The sequence below is a fragment of the Ranitomeya imitator genome, chromosome 3 (genome assembly GCF_032444005.1).
Source record: "Ranitomeya imitator isolate aRanImi1 chromosome 3, aRanImi1.pri, whole genome shotgun sequence".
NCBI lineage: Eukaryota > Metazoa > Chordata > Amphibia > Anura > Dendrobatidae > Ranitomeya > Ranitomeya imitator.
In genome coordinates this window covers 75,650,012-75,670,016 of record NC_091284.1, presented here as the reverse complement: position 1 = coordinate 75,670,016, position 20,005 = coordinate 75,650,012, and the positions used below count along the sequence as shown (strand labels likewise).

Here is a 20,005-nt window from a genome sequence, read left to right as displayed (position 1 = left end):
GCCCCACTGATCATAAGAGCTTATACTCTACAGGAGAGAGAGGACCCCACTGACCATAAGAGCTTACACTATACAGGAGAGAGAGGACCCACTGACCATAAGAGCTTACACTCTACAGGAGAGAGAGGACCCCACTGACCATAAGAGCTTACACTCTACAGAAGAGAGAGGACCCACTGACCATAAGAGCTTACACTCTACAGGAGAGAGAGAGGGCCCCACTGATCATAAGAGCTTATACTCTACAGGAGAGAGAGGACCCCACTGACCATAAGAGCTTACACTCTACAGAAGAGAGAGGACCCCACTGACCATAAGAGCTTACACTATACAGGAGAGAGAGGACCCCACTGACCATAAGAGCTTACACTCTACAGGAAAGAGAGGGCCCCACTGACCATAAGAGCTTACACTCTACAGAAGAGAGAGGACCCACTGACCATAAGAGCTTACACTCTACAGGAGAGAGAGGACCCCACTGACCTTAAGAGCTTACACTCTACAGGAAAGAGAGGGCCCCACTGACCATAAGAGCTTACACTCTACAGAAGAGAGAGGGCCCCACTGACCATAAGAGCTTACACTATACAGGAAAGAGAGGGCCCCACTGACCATAAGAGCTTACACTCTACAGAAGAGAGAGGACCCACTGACCATAAGAGCTTACACTCTACAGGAGAGAGAGGACCCCACTGACCATAAGAGCTTACACTCTACAGGAGAGAGAGGACCCCACTGATCATAAGAGCTTACACTCTACAGGAGAGAGAGGGCCCCACTGATCATAAGAGCTTATACTCTACAGGAGAGAGAGGACCCCACTGACCATAAGAGCTTACACTATCCAGGAGAGAGAGGACCCCACTGACCATAAGAGCTTACACTCTACAGGAGAGAGAGGACCCCACTGACCATAAGAGCTTACACTCTACAGGAGAGAGAACCCCACTGACCATAAGAGCTTACACTATCCAGGAGAGAGAGGACCCCACTGACCATAAGAGCTTACACTCTACAGGAGAGAGAGGACCCCACTGACCATAAGAGCTTACACTATCCAGGAGAGAGAGGACCCCACTGACCATAAAAGCTTACACTCTACAGGAGAGAGAGGACCCCACTGACCATAAGAGCTTACACTCTACAGGAGAGAGAACCCCACTGACCATAAGAGCTTACACTATCCAGGAGAGAGAGGACCCCACTGACCATAAGAGCTTACACTCTACAGGAGAGAGAGGACCCCACTGACCATAAGAGCTTACACTATACAGGAGAGAGAGGGCCCCACTGACCATAAGAGCTTACACTCTACAGGAGAGAGAGGACCCCACTGACCATAAGAGCTTACACTCTACAGAAGAGAGAGGACCCACTGACCATAAGAGCTTACACTCTACAGGAGAGAGAGAGGGCCCCACTGATCATAAGAGCTTATACTCTACAGGAGAGAGAGGACCCCACTGACCATAAGAGCTTACACTATACAGGAGAGAGAGGACCCACTGACCATAAGAGCTTACACTCTACAGGAGAGAGAGGACCCCACTGACCATAAGAGCTTACACTCTACAGAAGAGAGAGGACCCACTGACCATAAGAGCTTACACTCTACAGGAGAGAGAGGACCCCACTGACCTTAAGAGCTTACACTCTACAGGAAAGAGAGGGCCCCACTGACCATAAGAGCTTACACTCTACAGAAGAGAGAGGGCCCCACTGACCATAAGAGCTTACACTATACAGGAAAGAGAGGGCCCCACTGACCATAAGAGCTTACACTCTACAGAAGAGAGAGGACCCACTGACCATAAGAGCTTACACTCTACAGGAGAGAGAGGGCCCCACTGACCATAAGAGCTTACACTCTACAGGAGAGAGAGGACCCCACTGATCATAAGAGCTTACACTCTACAGGAGAGAGAGGGCCCCACTGATCATAAGAGCTTATACTCTACAGGAGAGAGAGGACCCCACTGACCATAAGAGCTTACACTATCCAGGAGAGAGAGGACCCCACTGACCATAAGAGCTTACACTATACAGGAGAGAGAGGGCCCCACTGACCATAAGAGCTTACACTATACAGGAGAGAGAGGGCCCCAATGACCATAAGAGCTTACACTATACAGGAGAGAGAGGACCCCACTGACCATAAGAGCTTACACTATCCAGGAGAGAGAGGACCCTGCCGACCATAAGAGCTTACACTCTACAGGAGAGATAGAGGACCCCACTGACCATAAGAGCTTACACTCTACAGGAGAGAGAGGACCCCACTGACCATAAGAGCTTACACTCTACAGGAGAGAGAAGACCCCACTGACCATAAGAGCTTACACTCTACAGGAGAGAGAGGACCCCACTGACCATAAGAGCTTACACTATACAGGAGAGAGAGGGCCCCACTGACCATAAGAGCTTACACTCTACAGAAGAGAGAGGACCCACTGACCATAAGAGCTTACACTATCCAGGAGAGAGAGGACCCCACTGATCATAAGAGCTTACCCTCTACAGGAGAGAGAGGACCCCACTGACCATAAGAGCTTACACTCTACAGGAGAGAGAGAACCCCACTGACCATAAGAGCTTACACTCTACAGGAAAGAGAGGACCCCACTGACCAAAAGAGCTTACACTCTACAGGAGAGAGAGGACCCCACTGACCATAAGAGCTTACACTCTACAGGAGAGAGAGGACCCCACTAACCATAAGAGCTTACACTCTACAGGAGAGAGAGGACCCCACTGACCATAAGAGCTTACACTCTACAGGAGAGAGAGGACCCCACTGACCATAAGAGCTTACACTCTACAGGAAAGAGAGGACCCTACTGACCAAAAGAGCTTACACTCTACAGGAGAGAGAGGACCCCACTGACCATAAGAGCTTACACTCTACAGGAGAGAGAGGACCCCACTGACCATAAGAGCTTACACTCTACAGGAGAGAGAGGACCCCACTGACCATAAGAGCTTACACTCTACAGGAAAGAGAGGACCCCACTGACCATAAGAGCTTACACTCTACAGGAAAGAGAGAACCTCTACAGGAGAAAGAAGACCCCACTGACCATAAGAGTTTACACTCTACAGGAGATAGAACTCTGCTGACCATAAGAGCTTACACTCTACAGGAGAGAGAGGACCCCGCTGACCATAAGAGCTTACACTCTACAGGAAAGAGAGAACCTCTACAGGAGAAAGAAGACCCCACTGACCATAAGAGTTTACACTCTACAGGAGAGAGAACTCTGCTGACCATAAGAGCTTACACTCTACAGGAGAGAGCGAGAGAGAGAGAGAGAGAACCCCGCTGACCATAATAGCTTACAGCCTACAGGAGAGAGAGAATGCCGTTGACCATAAGAACTTACACACAGAGAGAGAACTCCACTAAAAGTAAGAGCTTACATTCTACAGGAGAGAGAGGACCTCACTGACCATAAGAGCTTACAATCTTCAGAAGAGACTTACTCGGTGATTCTAGACTCCACTGAGCACTAGTGTTGAGCGATACCGTCCGATACTTGAAAGTATCGGTATCGGATAGTATCGGCCGATACCCGAAAAATATCGGATATCGCCGATACCGATATCCGATACCAATACAAGTCAATGGGACATCAAGTATCGGAAGGTATTCTCATGGTTCCCAGGGTCTGAAGGAGAGGAAACTCTCCTTCAGGCCCTGGGATCCATAGGGATGTGTAAAATAAAGAATTAAAATAAAAAATATTGATATGCTCACCTCTCCGGCGGCCCCTGGACTTCACGCTGCTATCCGGGAGGCTTCTTTGTTTAAAAAGCGCGCCTTTCGGACCTGTGAATGACGTCCCGGCTTCTGATTGGTCGCGTGCCGCCCATGTGACCGGCACGCGACCAATCAGAGGCCGCGACGTCATTCGCAGGTCCTCAATTCCTAGAATTAGCAGTTTTGTGAATGAGAATGACGTCGCGGATAGCAGCGTGAAGTCCAGGGGCCGCCGGAGAGGTGAGCATATCAATATTTTTTATTTTAATTCTTTATTTTCCACATCCCTATTGATTCGATACCGATACCCGATATCACAAAAATATCGGATCTCGGTATCGGAATTCCGATACCGCAAATATCGTCCGATACCCGATACTTGCGGTATCGGAATGCTCAACACTACTGAGCACCGCTGATCTGTGATGACCCAGGTACTGACGACTAATGTACATGGTGTGATAATCCAGTAGATTTCCTAGGTGTTAAGCATTATGAGGAGGCCTGTGGGAAATGAAAAATGGCATTATCCTGCTCTCTAATGATTCAGCAGTGTGGGAAATGGTGCCTGGCAAAAATCTTTTTTTGTGAACCGCAAATCGAATCTCAAAATATTCAAATTCTTCTCAAACTGCAAATTTCAGTAAATGTAACTCAAACTCATTCCTCCAAATATCAATCCACTCATCTCTAGTGCTAAGGCTCCAAAATGTAATTTTGCTCTTTGTGTTGGAAAGCCTCGTTATTACACTAGATGGATTACTATTTGGTATATAAATAATAAAAAAAAATGACAATATCTCTTTATATCTTATTAAACGAGAACCAGTTTTCAAATTAAACCAAGACCGACAAAAATCAAAGAAAAAAATACTGTAAAATGGAACCAAAATAAAGTTAAATCTGCTTTACTGGGATCGTAATAAAATTTTAAACATTATTTTTGCTCGCGTCTACTTGCCAAATCGCTAGTCTGTTCTTGTTGCAGTTCACAACGTATTGTTATCATAGTTTGCATTAAACTTTTATTTACAGTCACCACCAATTCCAGCAATCTAAGAACAAGCGTATAATTGACTTTAATTCACATGTAAAGACACATGTGAAAATTGGATGTGGAGAGCTGTACCCAATGGCTGTAACAATGTGACTGTGGGTGGCATATTGGATTTCACTTCTAATGTATGTTTACATGAGTTTGTGTAAGGGCATCACTTCTACGCTCATTTACAGCTGCGGCTTTTCAACAGTTGCGTTAGGAAGGAAGCAGCGGATAGTTATCTGATGATGAATACTCGGCCTTTTTTGGCACACAACATTGCTAGAACAAGTTTTCTGTATATATTCATGGATAAAGTGTCACATTTACATGTTTTTATCTGTCATTCTGGTAATTAGAGTCATTTAAGGAAAGATTATGGCTTAGTGGTATAATTGGTGCTGTCTAATTCTAAGACATCCTGTTATGTAGAATATGGCACCCAGACTGTATAAGAAAGACTTGACTCTTCGATAGATTTTCAGATTTTCCAGTTTTCCATTATTTTGCTATATTTCCATTACCATTTTCAGAAAGATTAATTTGATTCACCTTGAATCGAAAATACTGCAAACTCTCTTTTGCTTCGAAAAGTTTTAGTCTGTGTTCAACCCAATTCAAGCTCTTTAACTCAAAATCAGGCCTAGTAATATCCAGGTGACCTCAACATATATAGTTATGGGTTCTTCATTGTGTTTATGTCACACACTATCTGTACAGTTTGTTCAGTATTTTATTGCTTTCTTAACTTATTTCTAAGGATAAGCTGTGACGTCCTCTTACTATCCAGATTCGCCACAAATGACTGCTGTAATTCTTGCTTCTGCTTTTATACAGGCTTCCTGGTTGGATATGTAATGCATTGTGATGGGATAGCTACAAGCCATTATGGGTAAGCCTGCCTGAAGTCATGTCATACTTTTCTGATTGATTCAGTCTTCTGCAATGTGTACAATTGCAACAGTTGTGGAGTGATTTGCAAATAGTTTGAATTGAGTTCTGCAAATTCCCCAAAATTCTACACAATTTTGATTTGAATCAAATTGTTTGGCTCATCTCTATCTTCTAGACAACTCATGTTCATATAAACTATTGGGCTCAGCTTCAATGAGTCTGAGCAAAATACTGCTCCTTGTCAATGCGCTTTCATTATGTATTTGACCCATCCACTTATTATATGGATCTTCAATCATCATGCTCTCAGTAGAAGCTCTACAGCTATGGGGTCATGCTGATCCAATTTCATAGCGTACCAGTCAAGAAATGAATCGTCACTACATGCTGGTTCTAGTCTTGCACATATTGCTCCCTTCAGTGGAGCTTAATATCTTATGAAGAAAGATATAGTCCAAAAGCCAATATTTAGAAACTGATATGGTACTCACCGACAAAAGCTGATTCAGTCTTTATTCCATAAACAATTGTAAATTACTGGCAGAAGGGTAACAGCCATACTCCCTCATTCCACTTCAACACGACAGCCGTTTCGCATGTCAAAGGACACTTTTTCCAGTTGCACCTGAAGAAGCATCATGTGATGCGAAACAACCATCAAACTGAACTGAGATAAAGAAATACAGCTATTGCATCTGAAAGAAGCATCATATGAGATGCAAAATGGCCCTCGTGCTGAACTGCTATTGCTTGTCTAGCTGTATTTTACCATTGTTTATGAAAAAAGGACTGCGTCAGTTTTTTTCGGTGAAAGACGCATAATTTCCCACCTACCTGAACCAATTTCAGGTGCTAGATGCATTGTCACACTTCAATAGTATATTAATTAATTAATTATTGCTTGATTTTTAAGAGAGAATTAATTATATTATTAGTGCAAAATGTAGTAGTATAGTGCAAAATGCACAATAGTAAGAATCCATGGACCAGGATCCATGAAATAAAAAAAAAAGAGTATACTGTATATTGAGGATGCAAAGGAAGAGTCTCACCCTGGCACTTGTAGGGACTTGAAGGCCTCAACCATTCCTTACAGGTATTGTCCAACCCCAAATATCAAGTAGCATAGGCAGATTACAATGAGGGCACTCTGGGCTACTACCTGGGGCCCGAGGTTCCGGGAGGGACCCATGCATTTCCCCCATTATAATTTGTAATCGCAGGTATTTCTCACTGCTGCAAATGGTTTATATGATCCTGCCTGGCCTGGGACCACAATGACACATGTTTAAATTACCACCACCGCAGGCCCGCCCTACTGCATGACGTCTGGGAGGACCCAGCATACACAGAGTGGGGGCGTCTGTTTAAAAGCTGAAGTGACTCACACACCTAACTTAACGGTCGGCCGAAGAGGTGCCGGCTCCCACCTTCCATGCCTGAGCTGAGAAGACTGACCAAGCCTGCTTGGTCTCATGACTCTCTCGGTCCTCTTCCTCCTCCCAATCTGGAGTTATACACTAAACACTCATGGAGTTTCCTAGGTTGGAACACCCTTTTTATGCATTTTATTAAGAATTGCTGTTTACTGCCTGAAATGAAATGTCTACATTTTGGTGAATTTACAGCTTGATCCCCAGCTAAGAAGAAGAAACACGATTTGTAGAACAAGTATTTCTTGGTCACAAGCATCAGAAAATACCAAAATAAAAAGATCAGACTAGCACTTTCACTAAAATTGTATTCCTCGCTGGTCCTGCGCTCCCTGGCTTTTATCATGTCACACTTCCAATTCTATCTCCTGTTACTTTATCATTTTTATTAAATGTTTTGAAGTCAACCTATCTCGTTTATCATGTTGACACATGCTTGTTGAAAAACACTTAGAATTTATGGCGTATGCCCTGGCTTTTTACTGTACTCAGATGTAATGGACTGTTAAATGTGCATGACAATAAAATTACATAAAACCACCACTACACCTCTGGGGTAAGCAGCGGGGTATATCGCACCTGTATAGAATATCACCATGCACTTCAGGAATGTGTAAAACAAGGAAAATTCATCATTAAAATTGATTGATGTTTTATCAGAATTAACTTTGCATTCTTAAAATAAAAAAGCACAAATAAAAAAAAAATACAAAAAGGTACATACAGTTGAAACCAGAAGTTTTCACTCACTATATAAAAAGACACATCTGCATGGTTTTCTCAATATCTGACATGAAATCAGAATAAACCTTTCGTGTGTTAGGTCCATTAGGATTACCATAATTATTAATATTTGCCAAATGACAGAATAATGAGAGAGAGAGAATGTTTTAAGGCATTTTAATTACTTACTGCTAAGTCAAAAGTTTACATACACTAAGATTACTATGCCTTTATACAATTCTGGACTGCCCATATGATGATGTCATGTGTTTGGAAGCTTCTGATGTTTTTCTGGCAACATCTGAGTTAATTAGAGGCACACCTGTGGATGTATTTTAATGCACATCTGAAATACACTGCTTCTGTGTGTAGCATTATTGGAAAGTCTCAAGATATCAGCCAATATATCAGGATCAGAATTGTGGACTTGCACAAGTCTGGCTCATCCTTTGGTATAATTTCAAGATACCTGAGGGTGCCTCATTCTTCTGTACAAACAATTATATGCAAGTACAAATAGGAATGTGCAGCCATTATACCGCTCAGGAAGGAGACGGGTTCTGTGTCCCAGAGATAAACGTGCTTTGGTCCAACATGTGCATATCAACCCAAGGACAAAAGCAAAAGACCATGTGAAGATGATGTCGGAAGCTGGAAAGAATGCGTCAATATCCTCAGTGAGATGAGTACTGTATCAACATGTGCTGAAAGGCCACTCTGCCAGGAAGAAGCCACTACTCCAAAATAAACATAAAAAGCCACATTAATGATTGCAAATGCACACAGAAACAAAGACCTTAATTTTTGGAGACATATCCTGTGGTCTGATGAAACTAAAATCGATCTTTTTGGGCATAATGACCATCATTACATTTGGAGGAAATAGGGAGAAGCTTGGAAGCCTAAGATCACCATCCCAACTGTGAAACATGGGGGTGGCAGCATCATTTTGTGGGGTTGTTTTGCTGCAGGACAGACTGGTGTACTTCACATAATAGCTGGCATCACGATAAAAGAAGATTATGTGGCAATACTGAAGCAACATCTCAAGACATCAGCCAGGAAGTTAAAGCTTCGGCAGAAATGGGTCTTCCAAATGGACAATGACCCAAAGCATACTGCCAAAATGGTAACAAAGTGGCTTAAGGATAACAAAGTCAATGTTTTGGAGTGACCATCACAAAGCCCTGATCTCAATCCTATTGAAAATTTATGGGCAAAGCTGAAAAGGCCGATGCGAGCAAGCGATCTACAACCTTGGATCAGTTATACCAGTTTTGACAGGAGGAATAGGTCCAAATTCCGACCAACTATTGTGAGAAGCTTGTGGAAAGATATCCCAAACGTTTGACCCAAGTCATTCAGGTTAAGGGCAATGTTACCAAATACTAATGAAATGCATGTAATCTTTTGACTTTGCAGTAAGTAATAAAAATGCCTTAGAACATTCTGTCTCATTATTCTGGCATTTGTCAAATATTAATAATTATGGTAATCCTAATTAACCTAAAAACGGAAAGGTTTAATCTGATTTCATGTCAGATATTGAGAAAAACATGCATATGTGTCTTTTTATATAGTGTATCTAAACTTCTGGTTTAAACTGTAAAAATTACTATTTGTATCAAAACTTTAATTCCTTACATTCATTAAAAGAGTTGTTCACTTTCAGTAAATGAATCTAGATTATTTTAAATAAACAAACCATACCGTACTCCTTCGCCGGGTGCACCGCTAGATCTCCGTCAATGGTCCCGGTGTCTGACATCATGTTGACAGTGCAGTAACCAGTCAGTGAGCGCAGTGACTCTGAAGTGGGAGAACCAATTAGACTGACTGAGCCGTCAAACTCGCTGGTTTTGCAACCGATGCCAGACACCATGAGCTTCGGCAGCGATTCGCCGGTGGATACGGGAACGGTGAGTATAGGGCACTATATTGCTCTACAATAACTTGCAACCGTAGATGTTCATTTACTAAAAGGGAACACCCTTTTAATTTCATATAAATGGACAAAAAATTTAAAACATTGTGGCTTTATAAAAAAAATTCAACTGATAACTAGGGATGAGCAGACTCGTGGATGTTTGCGTTCGTTGGGTTTGACTGAAATCTCTCTTTACAATTCAGGTCTGCTCTTCTCTACTGATAACATTCTACATATGTGTAGAAGTTTCCCTGATGTGACAAGTCTAGGGCCACATTCATACCATACTACACAGATAGAGCAAGTACCCATTTCAGTCTATGGCCTTCTCACATTTTTTTTGTCTTTTTGAGGCACACCATCAATCTGCAAAGTAAAAAGACACAGCCATGTCCCACTTTGGTTCAATTTTGGGAACCAAACGTGCCATTTCTAATGCTCGGGTCCACATTTCTAATGAATAGTGCATGGATGTCTTACACGTTGCATGTGGGTGCTGTCCTTTTCAAATATGGGGGGGTCGAATTCAGATGCCAGTTGACAGGTACGTAAAGAAGGCAACACAATATAATTGACAGATTTGAACACCTCACCTTTGGGACATTTTTTTTTCACTTAAATCCCTGTACATTGGGCTCAAAAACATTGTTTTGTAACTGGATTTTGTTAAAACTTTTATTAAAACCTAATATTGTTTTCTAAAAAAAAAAGCTCCCAGTATATAAGTGTAAAAAACCCCACCTTATATTATTAGTAGATTGCATCACATACCTTTCTTTTCAGTCATAGAAATGGCATTTTTTATCACAGTCACAGTCAGTCATGGTCCTGTTCAACATTATTCATGCCCATCACATAGTGATTGATTGCAGTGACTGGTCTGACTTCATGGCAATGACCTCAGAAGTCCCGCGCTTGTGCACTGCCCATCAGCTCCCCAGGCATGTGTACTGAGTCTGGGTGTACGTCCCCAACTTCTTTTCATGTGTGCGCATGCTCAGGATGCAAGGGTGTGTCTGTGGCCCCATGATAGTTTATGAGTGAGCATGCTATGTGCGCCACTGTCAACCCGCTTGCCGCCGCGGAGCATGCGCATATGTGAAAACAAGCTGGGGACGTACACCCAGATTCAGTGCGCATGTACGGGGAGCTGATGGGCACTGCAGGATTTCATAATAACAGTGAATAATATTGAACAGGACTATGACTGACAGAACAGGGAAAAATACCACCCATTTGACAGAAACTAAAGGTATGTGAGGCAATTTACTAATGATATAAAATGTTTTTACACAAATATACTGGAAGCTTTTAGTGATGAAAATTGCATCACTAGCAACATACTAGGGACAGTTCAAAACACAAAAAGGACATGACCGGTTCCCTTTAAAAAAGTACAAAACTTATAGAGCAGGGATGAACCTCAAGCTTGTGTGAAGTTTACGGCCCACCGTGACCATTTGTCTGACTCCCAGGCAGATTCCTGGGTACTACAGTGCTGCATTTTGATGGCTGCCATCCCTTTAATTTCTTCTTACTCTATGGGCACGTGCACACAACATTCACTAATGAACACTGCGGCGTGTGCAATGAAAAATTACGTACTTTGTGAGCAGAAGAAAAGCGCAATGCTTTCCTGTCTCACAGAAGAGGACCATGGTGATAGCTTCTTCTGTGATAACTTTAACACAGCCTCATATCTCTTGTGATGTCTATATCACAGCCTCCTATCTCCTGTGATGTCTATACTGCAGCCCCGTATCTCCTGTGATGTCTATACTGCAGCCCCATATCTTCTGTGATGTCTATACTGGAGCCCCGTATCTCCTGTGATGTCTATATCGCAGCATTGTATCTCCTGTGATGTCTATACTGCAGCCCCTTATCGCCTGTGATGTCTATACTGCAGCCCCATATCTTCTGTGATGTCTATACTGGAGCCCCGTATCTCCTGTGATGTCTATATCGCAGCATTGTATCTCCTGTGATGTCTATACTGCAGCCCCTTATCGCCTGTGATGTCTATACTGCAGCCCCATATCTTCTGTGATGTCTATACTGCAGCCCCGTATCTCCTGTGATGTCTATATCGCAGCATTGTATCTCCTGTGATGTCTATACTGCAGCCCCGTATCTCCTGTGATGTCTATACTGCAGCCCCGTATCTCCTGTGATGTCTATATCGCAGCATCGTATCTCCTGTGATGTCTATACTGCAGCCCCTTATCTCCTGTGATGTCTACACTGCCGCCCCATATCTCCTGTGATGTCTATACTGCAGCCCCGTATCTCCTGTGATGTCTATATCGCAGCCTCGTATCTCCTGTGATGTCTATACTGCAGCCCCGTATCTCCTGTGATGTCTATACTGCAGCCCTGTATCTCTTGTGATGTCTATATCTTGCAGCCTCATATCTCCTGTGATGTTTATACTGCAGCCCCGTATCTCCTGTGATGTCTATATCTTGCAGCCTCATATCTCCTGTGATGTTTATACTGCAGCCCTATATCTCCTGTGATGTCTATACTGCAGCCTCTTATTTCCTTTGATGTCTATATTGCAGCCGCGTATCTCCTGTGATGTCTATACTGCAGCCCCGTATCTCCTGTGATGTCTATACTGCAGCCCTGTATCTCCTGTGATGTCTATACTGCAGCCCCTTATCTCCTGTGATGTCTATACCGCAGCCCCATATCTCCTATGATGTCTATATTGCAGCCTCATATCTCCTGTGATTTCTATACCACAGCCTCATATCTCCTGTGATTTATACACTGCAGCCCAACTTCTTCAGTCTCGGTGTCTCCTATCTAATATATTTACAGCAGTCTCGGTGTCTCTTATGTGATGTATATACCGCAGTCTCAATGTCTCCTATGTGATGTATATAATGCAGATCTGCCACTGCTTGAGTTCTATAATATGTGGGCAGTAATGAAATTCACACTGTGAGAAGACCTGCAGTGTAAAACACGTCTGTATTTGGTACAACTTACTGCTGCGAGTTCCTTACAAAACTTATGTCACGGGATTACTGCGACAGAGAAGAGCCAGAAGATGTCAGCATTCTCCTACTCCTGCACGTATTTCCTGAATCCTTCTAAGCTCTATGTAGTATCCTTTCTCCTTGCGGAGAGTGACATGTTAAGCAAGTCGAGATGTGGAGACTTAAAGCCGCAACTCTACTAGACTAGAACTCTAGTGCCACCTATTGGAAGGTAGCAATCCTAACAGTCAATGTTGATCCTTTAACAAGCTTTGTCACATGACTTAGGATAAAAGCCAAACCAGAATCTCAATTTGCAGACACTGTGTTTCGGGGTACTGCCCCTCGTCAGTGCAAAGCGGAGATCTGGTTTGGCTGTGTGAGAGGAGTCTGACAGGGATCCAAGAAGTATTGTTTCTCCTTGCAGAGAGTGACATGTCAGAGGCCTCTCAATCAGCCAAACCAGATCTCCACTTTGCACTTCTAATAGGTGGCACTAGCGTTCTAGTCCTCTTCCTCTCTGAAGAGACAATTTGCAAGCTCTATGTAGAAACAGGAGGTCAATTTTCCCTGTATGAGTCATCACTGCAAAAGTCCCTGGCAGGGGAGAGGTAGGAGCTACTGGATCAGGAGATGAAGATGGCGATGACTCATGCAGGGACAAGAGACTTCCTATTTTACATAGAGCAGAGAAAAGAGAAGAATTAACTGGGTAGAGAAGCAAAATGAGCAATTGTAAGTACACAGTGCTATATAATATGATGATTGCAATATATTAAGAGGAAACAAACCTTGATGGGAGAGATTCTTTAAGCAAAAAAAAACTGCCCTCAACGGTGTTCATATCCTTTAAACTCTATTGATTTACAAATTAAAATTAAAGAAACAAGCAAACCCCAAATACGGATACGTACAATCAGGACTTGTTTCAAACTCAAACTTGCGACTGTTCGATCCATAACCAGCGGCCGTCCGAGCTCGAAGCTGGAAAATGTAAGTAGTATCGGGCTTGAGACCGCTGATGGTCACATTAGTACCTCGGGCTCTCAGGATGGTGTAGCTCGTTTCCTGTTCCTGCTTTTGGAAACAAATATTTTCGTTAAAATCAATAGTTAAAAAGATAAAACCTGTAGTAAAGCGTTATCACGTCGATACGCAGGAAAGGCCGCCATTGCTTACATATAAGGGAACACAGCTTTCTAGTCCTCTAGAAACTCGGGATTCTATGTTTCGTGTGATTTTTCTAGGTTGCACAATATTTCTATGAATTCCTATATGTACAGTTATGGTTTTCAGCTGCTTGTTGGGCAGGATCGCTAACATCTGAAACGTATTATTTTCACCCTGATAACATTGTTTGAAGTCTGAAATATCTGGTAATTAGTCTGAGCCATCAGATAATTCACTTTTAAAGCTGTATAAAGCTTTGTGATGGTTTAATTTAAAAGTCTGACAAAAATTCCCCCAACGTTTGATCAGTCCATAAATTCTCCATTTTCTGGAAGTCATAAGTTATAGGGACCTACATGTATAGGGTAATGTATTCCATAACTTTACGCGCTTCGTTTATGATCCCGCAGGACAATCATAAGCAATGTGACAATTTCTAGGGGTCTCAATAATGTCCGATTATTCAGTTTTATGAGACTTCAGATAAACATTAACACACCTAAGAGAATAGACATGCTCGTTTATCAGAAGCAGCCTCAGGGAAATATCCTAGAACACTGTTTGTTCTTTTTAATCTAAATTGGTTTCAAGTCTGATGCATTGACTATTAATAAAATACCTTTATAGTGGTCAGAACAACATTTATTAGGCGCAGCTCCAAATTTGCTACAAGATGGATATTAAAAAAACCTGCTACCTGCAACCACCACTAGAGGGAGCTCTGCATATTACCGCATACTGTTGGAGAGTTGCTCCGTAATCTGCATGCCTTTAAAGAAAACATGTCAAGCTGAACGTGGTGTGTGATCACATAGAGCAGGAACATTATTATACAGTTTTATTGGGAAATTTTCATCATAGTTTGTAATTTAGGAGTCCGATGGGTGGTCTTATTTACTGATAGCCATTTATCTATGTATGGTAGAATGGAGTGGAACTCCCAAAATTTCATATAGGCGGATTCACTCAATTCAGGGGATTAATAAAATAAGAAATCGACGCTACTCCGGTCAAATGCAAACACAGGCAATGTTGTTCTGTATTGTATTCTGTATAATAATAAATGATAATAATAATAATAATAATAATAATATTGTGCAGATGACACTGAAAGAAGAGGACACCAGGTTTAATCAAACCATATTAATAAGTTGCGCAACTTACATAACTTAAAGGGAATCTGTCAGCAGCTTTGTTCAGACCCGTGTTAGAGCAGCATGACGTAGGGTCAGAGACAATGAATCCAGCATTGTATCACTTACTGGGCTGCTTGCTGCAGTTATCTGAATGCTGAGCTCTGTATAACCCCGCCCACAGCACTGATTGGCCACTTTCTGTGTACATTGTGCATAGGCAGAAAACTACCAATCAGTGTTAGGGGCAAGGTTATACAGAGCTAATGAAATGGGCGACTCTATGGCAGCAGGTTTGTTATTCCTTTAGTGATAATCTCCTGCTGATAAAACAGTGAATTTATCAAACCTGCAGCCTGGTAAGTGACACATCATTGGAATCAGGGTCTGTATCACTACATTAGATGCTAAAAGGCTAAAAACAGATTCTCCTTAATTTCTTAAAATTATTAATATGTATTGAAAACTCCTTCAAATGGGCATTTCAGTCTCAAATATTTGTTACATTTCCATACGATATGCCATAAATGTTTAGCAGATGTGGTTCCCAAGAATGCGCCCAGTGACTTTCTTAAGAAAGAAAGCCCTGATCTGGAGAAACACCAGATGGAGATCCAATGGCGAAACCTGCACCTGTTATACATTTATGGCATAGCCATATACATGATGGGAGTTCTCTATTAATCTTGTTTTTTTTTTTTTCTACAGTCTTTTGTTAATTTTAGGAACATCCAGAAAATTCTGCCAATGGTTTGAGAAAATTAATCTTTTCTTTACAGGATTAGTGTTCTTTTTTACACAAAAAAATAAAACTGCTCTCCAAAAATTGTCTCTGACCTGTAACTAATACCTTGAAACCGAATCTGTATCGATAACATTCGGAAAGCTGCTCAGACTTATTCTTGGCAGATACAATAGAGTTTGTTAAGATTTTGCCGTAATTACTTTTTTCCCCACCTTTTCATAGTACTTGACCTCATAGTCCAAGATGATCCCGTTTGGGTGTTCCGGCTCTTGCCAAGAAAGGCCGATACTGTTTCTGGATGTCCGGTCTTTTCTAATTACAGTGACGGGCGATGGAGCTGGAGAAAGAAGACGACAATATTTATGGTGGGCGGGGAGTACTGGACTGCATATAAATGGTGGTCGTCTATGTCTGGCTTTGTATCAAGAGCCAGCAGCTGGGCTCCAGCTTTGGTACACTTCTCGAGGAGCATGTTGGGCCTGGAGACAAATGAACTGACATTTTCTATTAGCGGAGCGCTGGTGGCAAGTGAGCAGATGTTTCTAATATGCTACTAGAACGTAACTAATGAAAACACTTGCGCTATTAAAAGGCTAGAAAATTAATAGAGATCTGTGCGCGCTGGATCTCAGTCCACGCTCAGGATATTGTCAGCGACTTGTGTTTTGATGTGGACGGCAATTCATTTTATATCTTTTAACGTCAGCGTTCACTGAGATGTATGTTAATAATTATATACTTATTCATGATAATGGCCTACAACGGGAAGCTCCGGGAGAGCTGGATAAACAACTGACTAATGTGCTTTTAAGTAAATTTCATTATTTTTATGCCAAGATGTGAACATTTGCTGCTCGATATAAAAAGATTTTTTTTTCATATATGAAGAAATGAGTTAATACACTGAGATTTGCACAGAAATACTATGAGCAAGACCTGTATAACCCCACAATACAGTGATGAGTTGGGATAAGGTGTGCTCAAAAAATATGTTCCAGTCCCCGCGGCTGCATGTCTCACGGCTATTAGACAGCTGAAACACATGCAGGGATTGTCTGTTTGCTAGTCTATCCCTTCATGTGTTGAGGCTGTCTAACACCCACGAGACATGCAGCCGCGGTGACTTGAACATATTTTTTGAGCACGCTGAAGACACTTGACTAGCACCAGAGCATGCTCAGATAACACCTTATCCCAGCACGCTCACTCATCAGTAATTGTGTCCACATTTCTGCACAATTTTTTGGAGTGTTCTTCCTTTTTCTAATTTTTCTCTTAGTAGACAAGTTGGGTCCATGATGTCTGGAACCCATTATTTAATATTTTTGGTGTCGCTCCACTGTCTTGTTATTTGATATATCGTTACATCTACCTACTTGTCAATAAATCTAAAAATTAAAAAGGAAACCAGCACTATCTATCCAAAATCTATCTATTGCCTATCTATCTATCTATCTATCTATCTATCTATCTATCTATCTATCTATCTATCTGCATATCGATCTTTATTTATTTATTTTTATATAGAGCTAACATATTCCGCAGCGCTTTACATTTTGCACACATTATCATCGCTGTCCCCAATGGGGCTCACAATCTAAATTCCCTATCAGTATGTCTTTGGAATGTGGGAGGAAACCAGAGTACCTGGATGAAACCCACGCAAACACGGGGAGAATATACAAACTCCTTACAGATGTTGTCCTTGGTGGGATTTGAACCCAGGACTCCAGTGCTGCAAAGCTGCAGTGCTAACCACTGAGCCACCGTGCTGCCCAATATTATATATTATCTATCTATTGTAATGCTGCAGTAGCACCGTACGCAGTGAAGAGGCAGTGACCCACAAAGTTCAAATGTGTTACTTCACACATAAAGATGCATAGCGTTATATAGTACACATCATCAAAGTTCAATACACACAGTTGCATCTCGTCTCAGTGTCCGTTTCATAGCACTACACATCATATGGCTTTTAGATTGCAGTCCCTAAACACGCCGGACCTCTCCTTGTCCAGTATCCCTGGGGCGACTGCACACCATATTACAGTCTCCAAATACAGCTTCACATGTTGCAGATACTACACATGCCAGTCATCCTGTGACTAGTTCCGGTGAGTGTCCTGCACTGCTGGATCACAGACTCTTTACTCACACAGGATATCCTCCTGATAGCAGCCGAGCACCATATCCACCTGTTTGCAATCGTTACACATGCCAGTCCTTTTTCGGGCACAGGACATCCACCTCCGATACACCTCCACTCACAGGACTGTCCACATCCGACTCTTTTGGGCACAGGACATCCACCTCACATTCACCTCTGGGCAAAGGACTATCCACATCCGAGACCAGTTACCATGGACAACTTGCATCACTGTATACACTGCGGGTGCCATGCTAGTCAGCTGCCATAGCTGCTAGCTCTGCTGGCCTGTGCTGCTTCACACACAGCCAGCGCTCTGCAGGCCTCTGCTCTGAACAACAGCACACACCAGACTGACACTGACGTTGCACCTGACACCTGTGGCTTTCAGCCACATGGAAAACTCAGACCGGAAATCTGTGACTGCCATGCACACCTATGGACTTCACCCGTCTCCATGCACAACCTGGGGAGAACACACAGCGACCCCTACCTGTGACAGGAGTCACTGCCTCACTCTATCTATCTATCTATCCATCCATCCATCCATCCATCCATCTATCTCATATCTATCTATCTATCTATCAATCATCTATCGATATGTTATCTATTATTAATCTAAATAATATCTATCCATCTATTATCTATCTATCCTATATCTATCTATCTATCATCTATCTATCGTATGTACTTGAGTATAAGCCGAGACACCTAATTTTGCCACAAAAAACTGGAAAAACTTACTGACACGAGTATAAGCCAGGTAGGCATTGTCCCCTCATCCCTATCCTTGTATGCATGGCTCCTTATTCCCATCCTTGCTTGCATGGCTCCCCTGTCCTTGTATGCATGGCTCCCCATCCTTGTATGCATGGCTTCTTATCCCATATCCTTGTATGCATGGTTCCTATAAAAAAAACACAACCTACTTACCTTCCATGCGCGCCCTTGCTGCAGCTCATTCTGGCGCCAGCAGATCTTCTGGCCGAGCGATCACATGTCCCTGCTAATTAAAGTAATGAATATTCACTCCACGCCTATGGGAGAGGAGAGGTGTGAAAATTCATTACCTTAATGAGTGGAGCTCGGAGCTCGGCCAAAAGACTGGCACCGGAAGGAGATGCAGCGAGGGCGCGCAGGGAAGGTATGTAAGCTGTGGCTATAAGAGAAATGAATATTCACTGCTAGCACAGTGAATATTCATTTCTCTTTGGCAGCGGGCACAGTTACAGCTGCAGCCGCTGGCTCGTGCCCCTGTGACCCGCTGCTCCACTCCCCGCCTTCTTTCTGGAACAATGACTTGTGTATATATCCAATATCTATCTATCATCTACAGTTGTGATCAACAGTTTACATACCCCAGCAGAATATTTGCTTTCTTGGTCTTTTCTCAGAGAATATGAATGATAACACCAAAACCTTTTCTCCACTCCTGGTTAGTGGTTGGGTGAAGCCATTTATTGCCAAACTATTGTGTTTTCTCTTTTTAAATCCATTTTTCTTCAAGTGCCTCCTTATTGTGCATCTTGAAACAGCCACACCGCTAGTTTTCAGAGAGTCCTGCATTTCAGATGACGTTATTTGTGGGTTTTTCTTTGCATACCAAACAATTTTCATTTGTCACGGGTCACAGGTGAGGATGTTACCTTTAGTAGCCATTCAAATCCATTTGTGTTAACTTCTGTGCATATTATCAGGCCAAAATCACCAGAGTATTTGAACTTTTGATCAGGGTCATTTGGATGGTTTGGGTTGTCATTATGATATAAAAAGAGAAAACACAGTAGTTTGACAATAAATGGCTTCACCCAACCACTAACCAGGAGTGGAAAAAACGTTTTGGTGTCATATTCTCTGAAACAAGTCCAAGAGAGTAAAAATTCTGTTAGGGTATGTAAACTTTTAAGCACAACTGTATCTATCCATCCATCTGTGATAATTTAACTGGCCTATGCGAATAAGATTTCCATTCTCACCAAGTTCTTTCCTTGGGCTTCCTACACCCATTGCTACATCTGGGGAAATACATTTAACTTGCAATTCGGAAACGT

The 20,005-nt window shown here is 42.4% G+C and overlaps 1 protein-coding gene across 2 annotated transcripts in view; it reads right to left on the bottom strand.

Annotated features, from left to right (window-relative positions):
* Positions 1 to 20,005, bottom strand: part of EPHA3 (EPH receptor A3) — a 562,283-nt gene that overhangs the window by 124,146 nt on the left and 418,132 nt on the right. The window contains exons 6-7 of one of the 2 annotated variants that reach the window (XM_069760981.1): positions 16,021 to 16,145; positions 13,675 to 13,834 (exon numbers count right to left, since the gene is read on the bottom strand). In XM_069760981.1, coding sequence (XP_069617082.1) covers positions 13,675 to 13,834; positions 16,021 to 16,145 — 285 coding nt within the window. Of the gene's footprint in view, positions 1 to 13,674; positions 13,838 to 16,020; positions 16,146 to 20,005 lie in introns of both variants that reach the window. The other variant, XM_069760980.1, reaches the window with a different exon arrangement.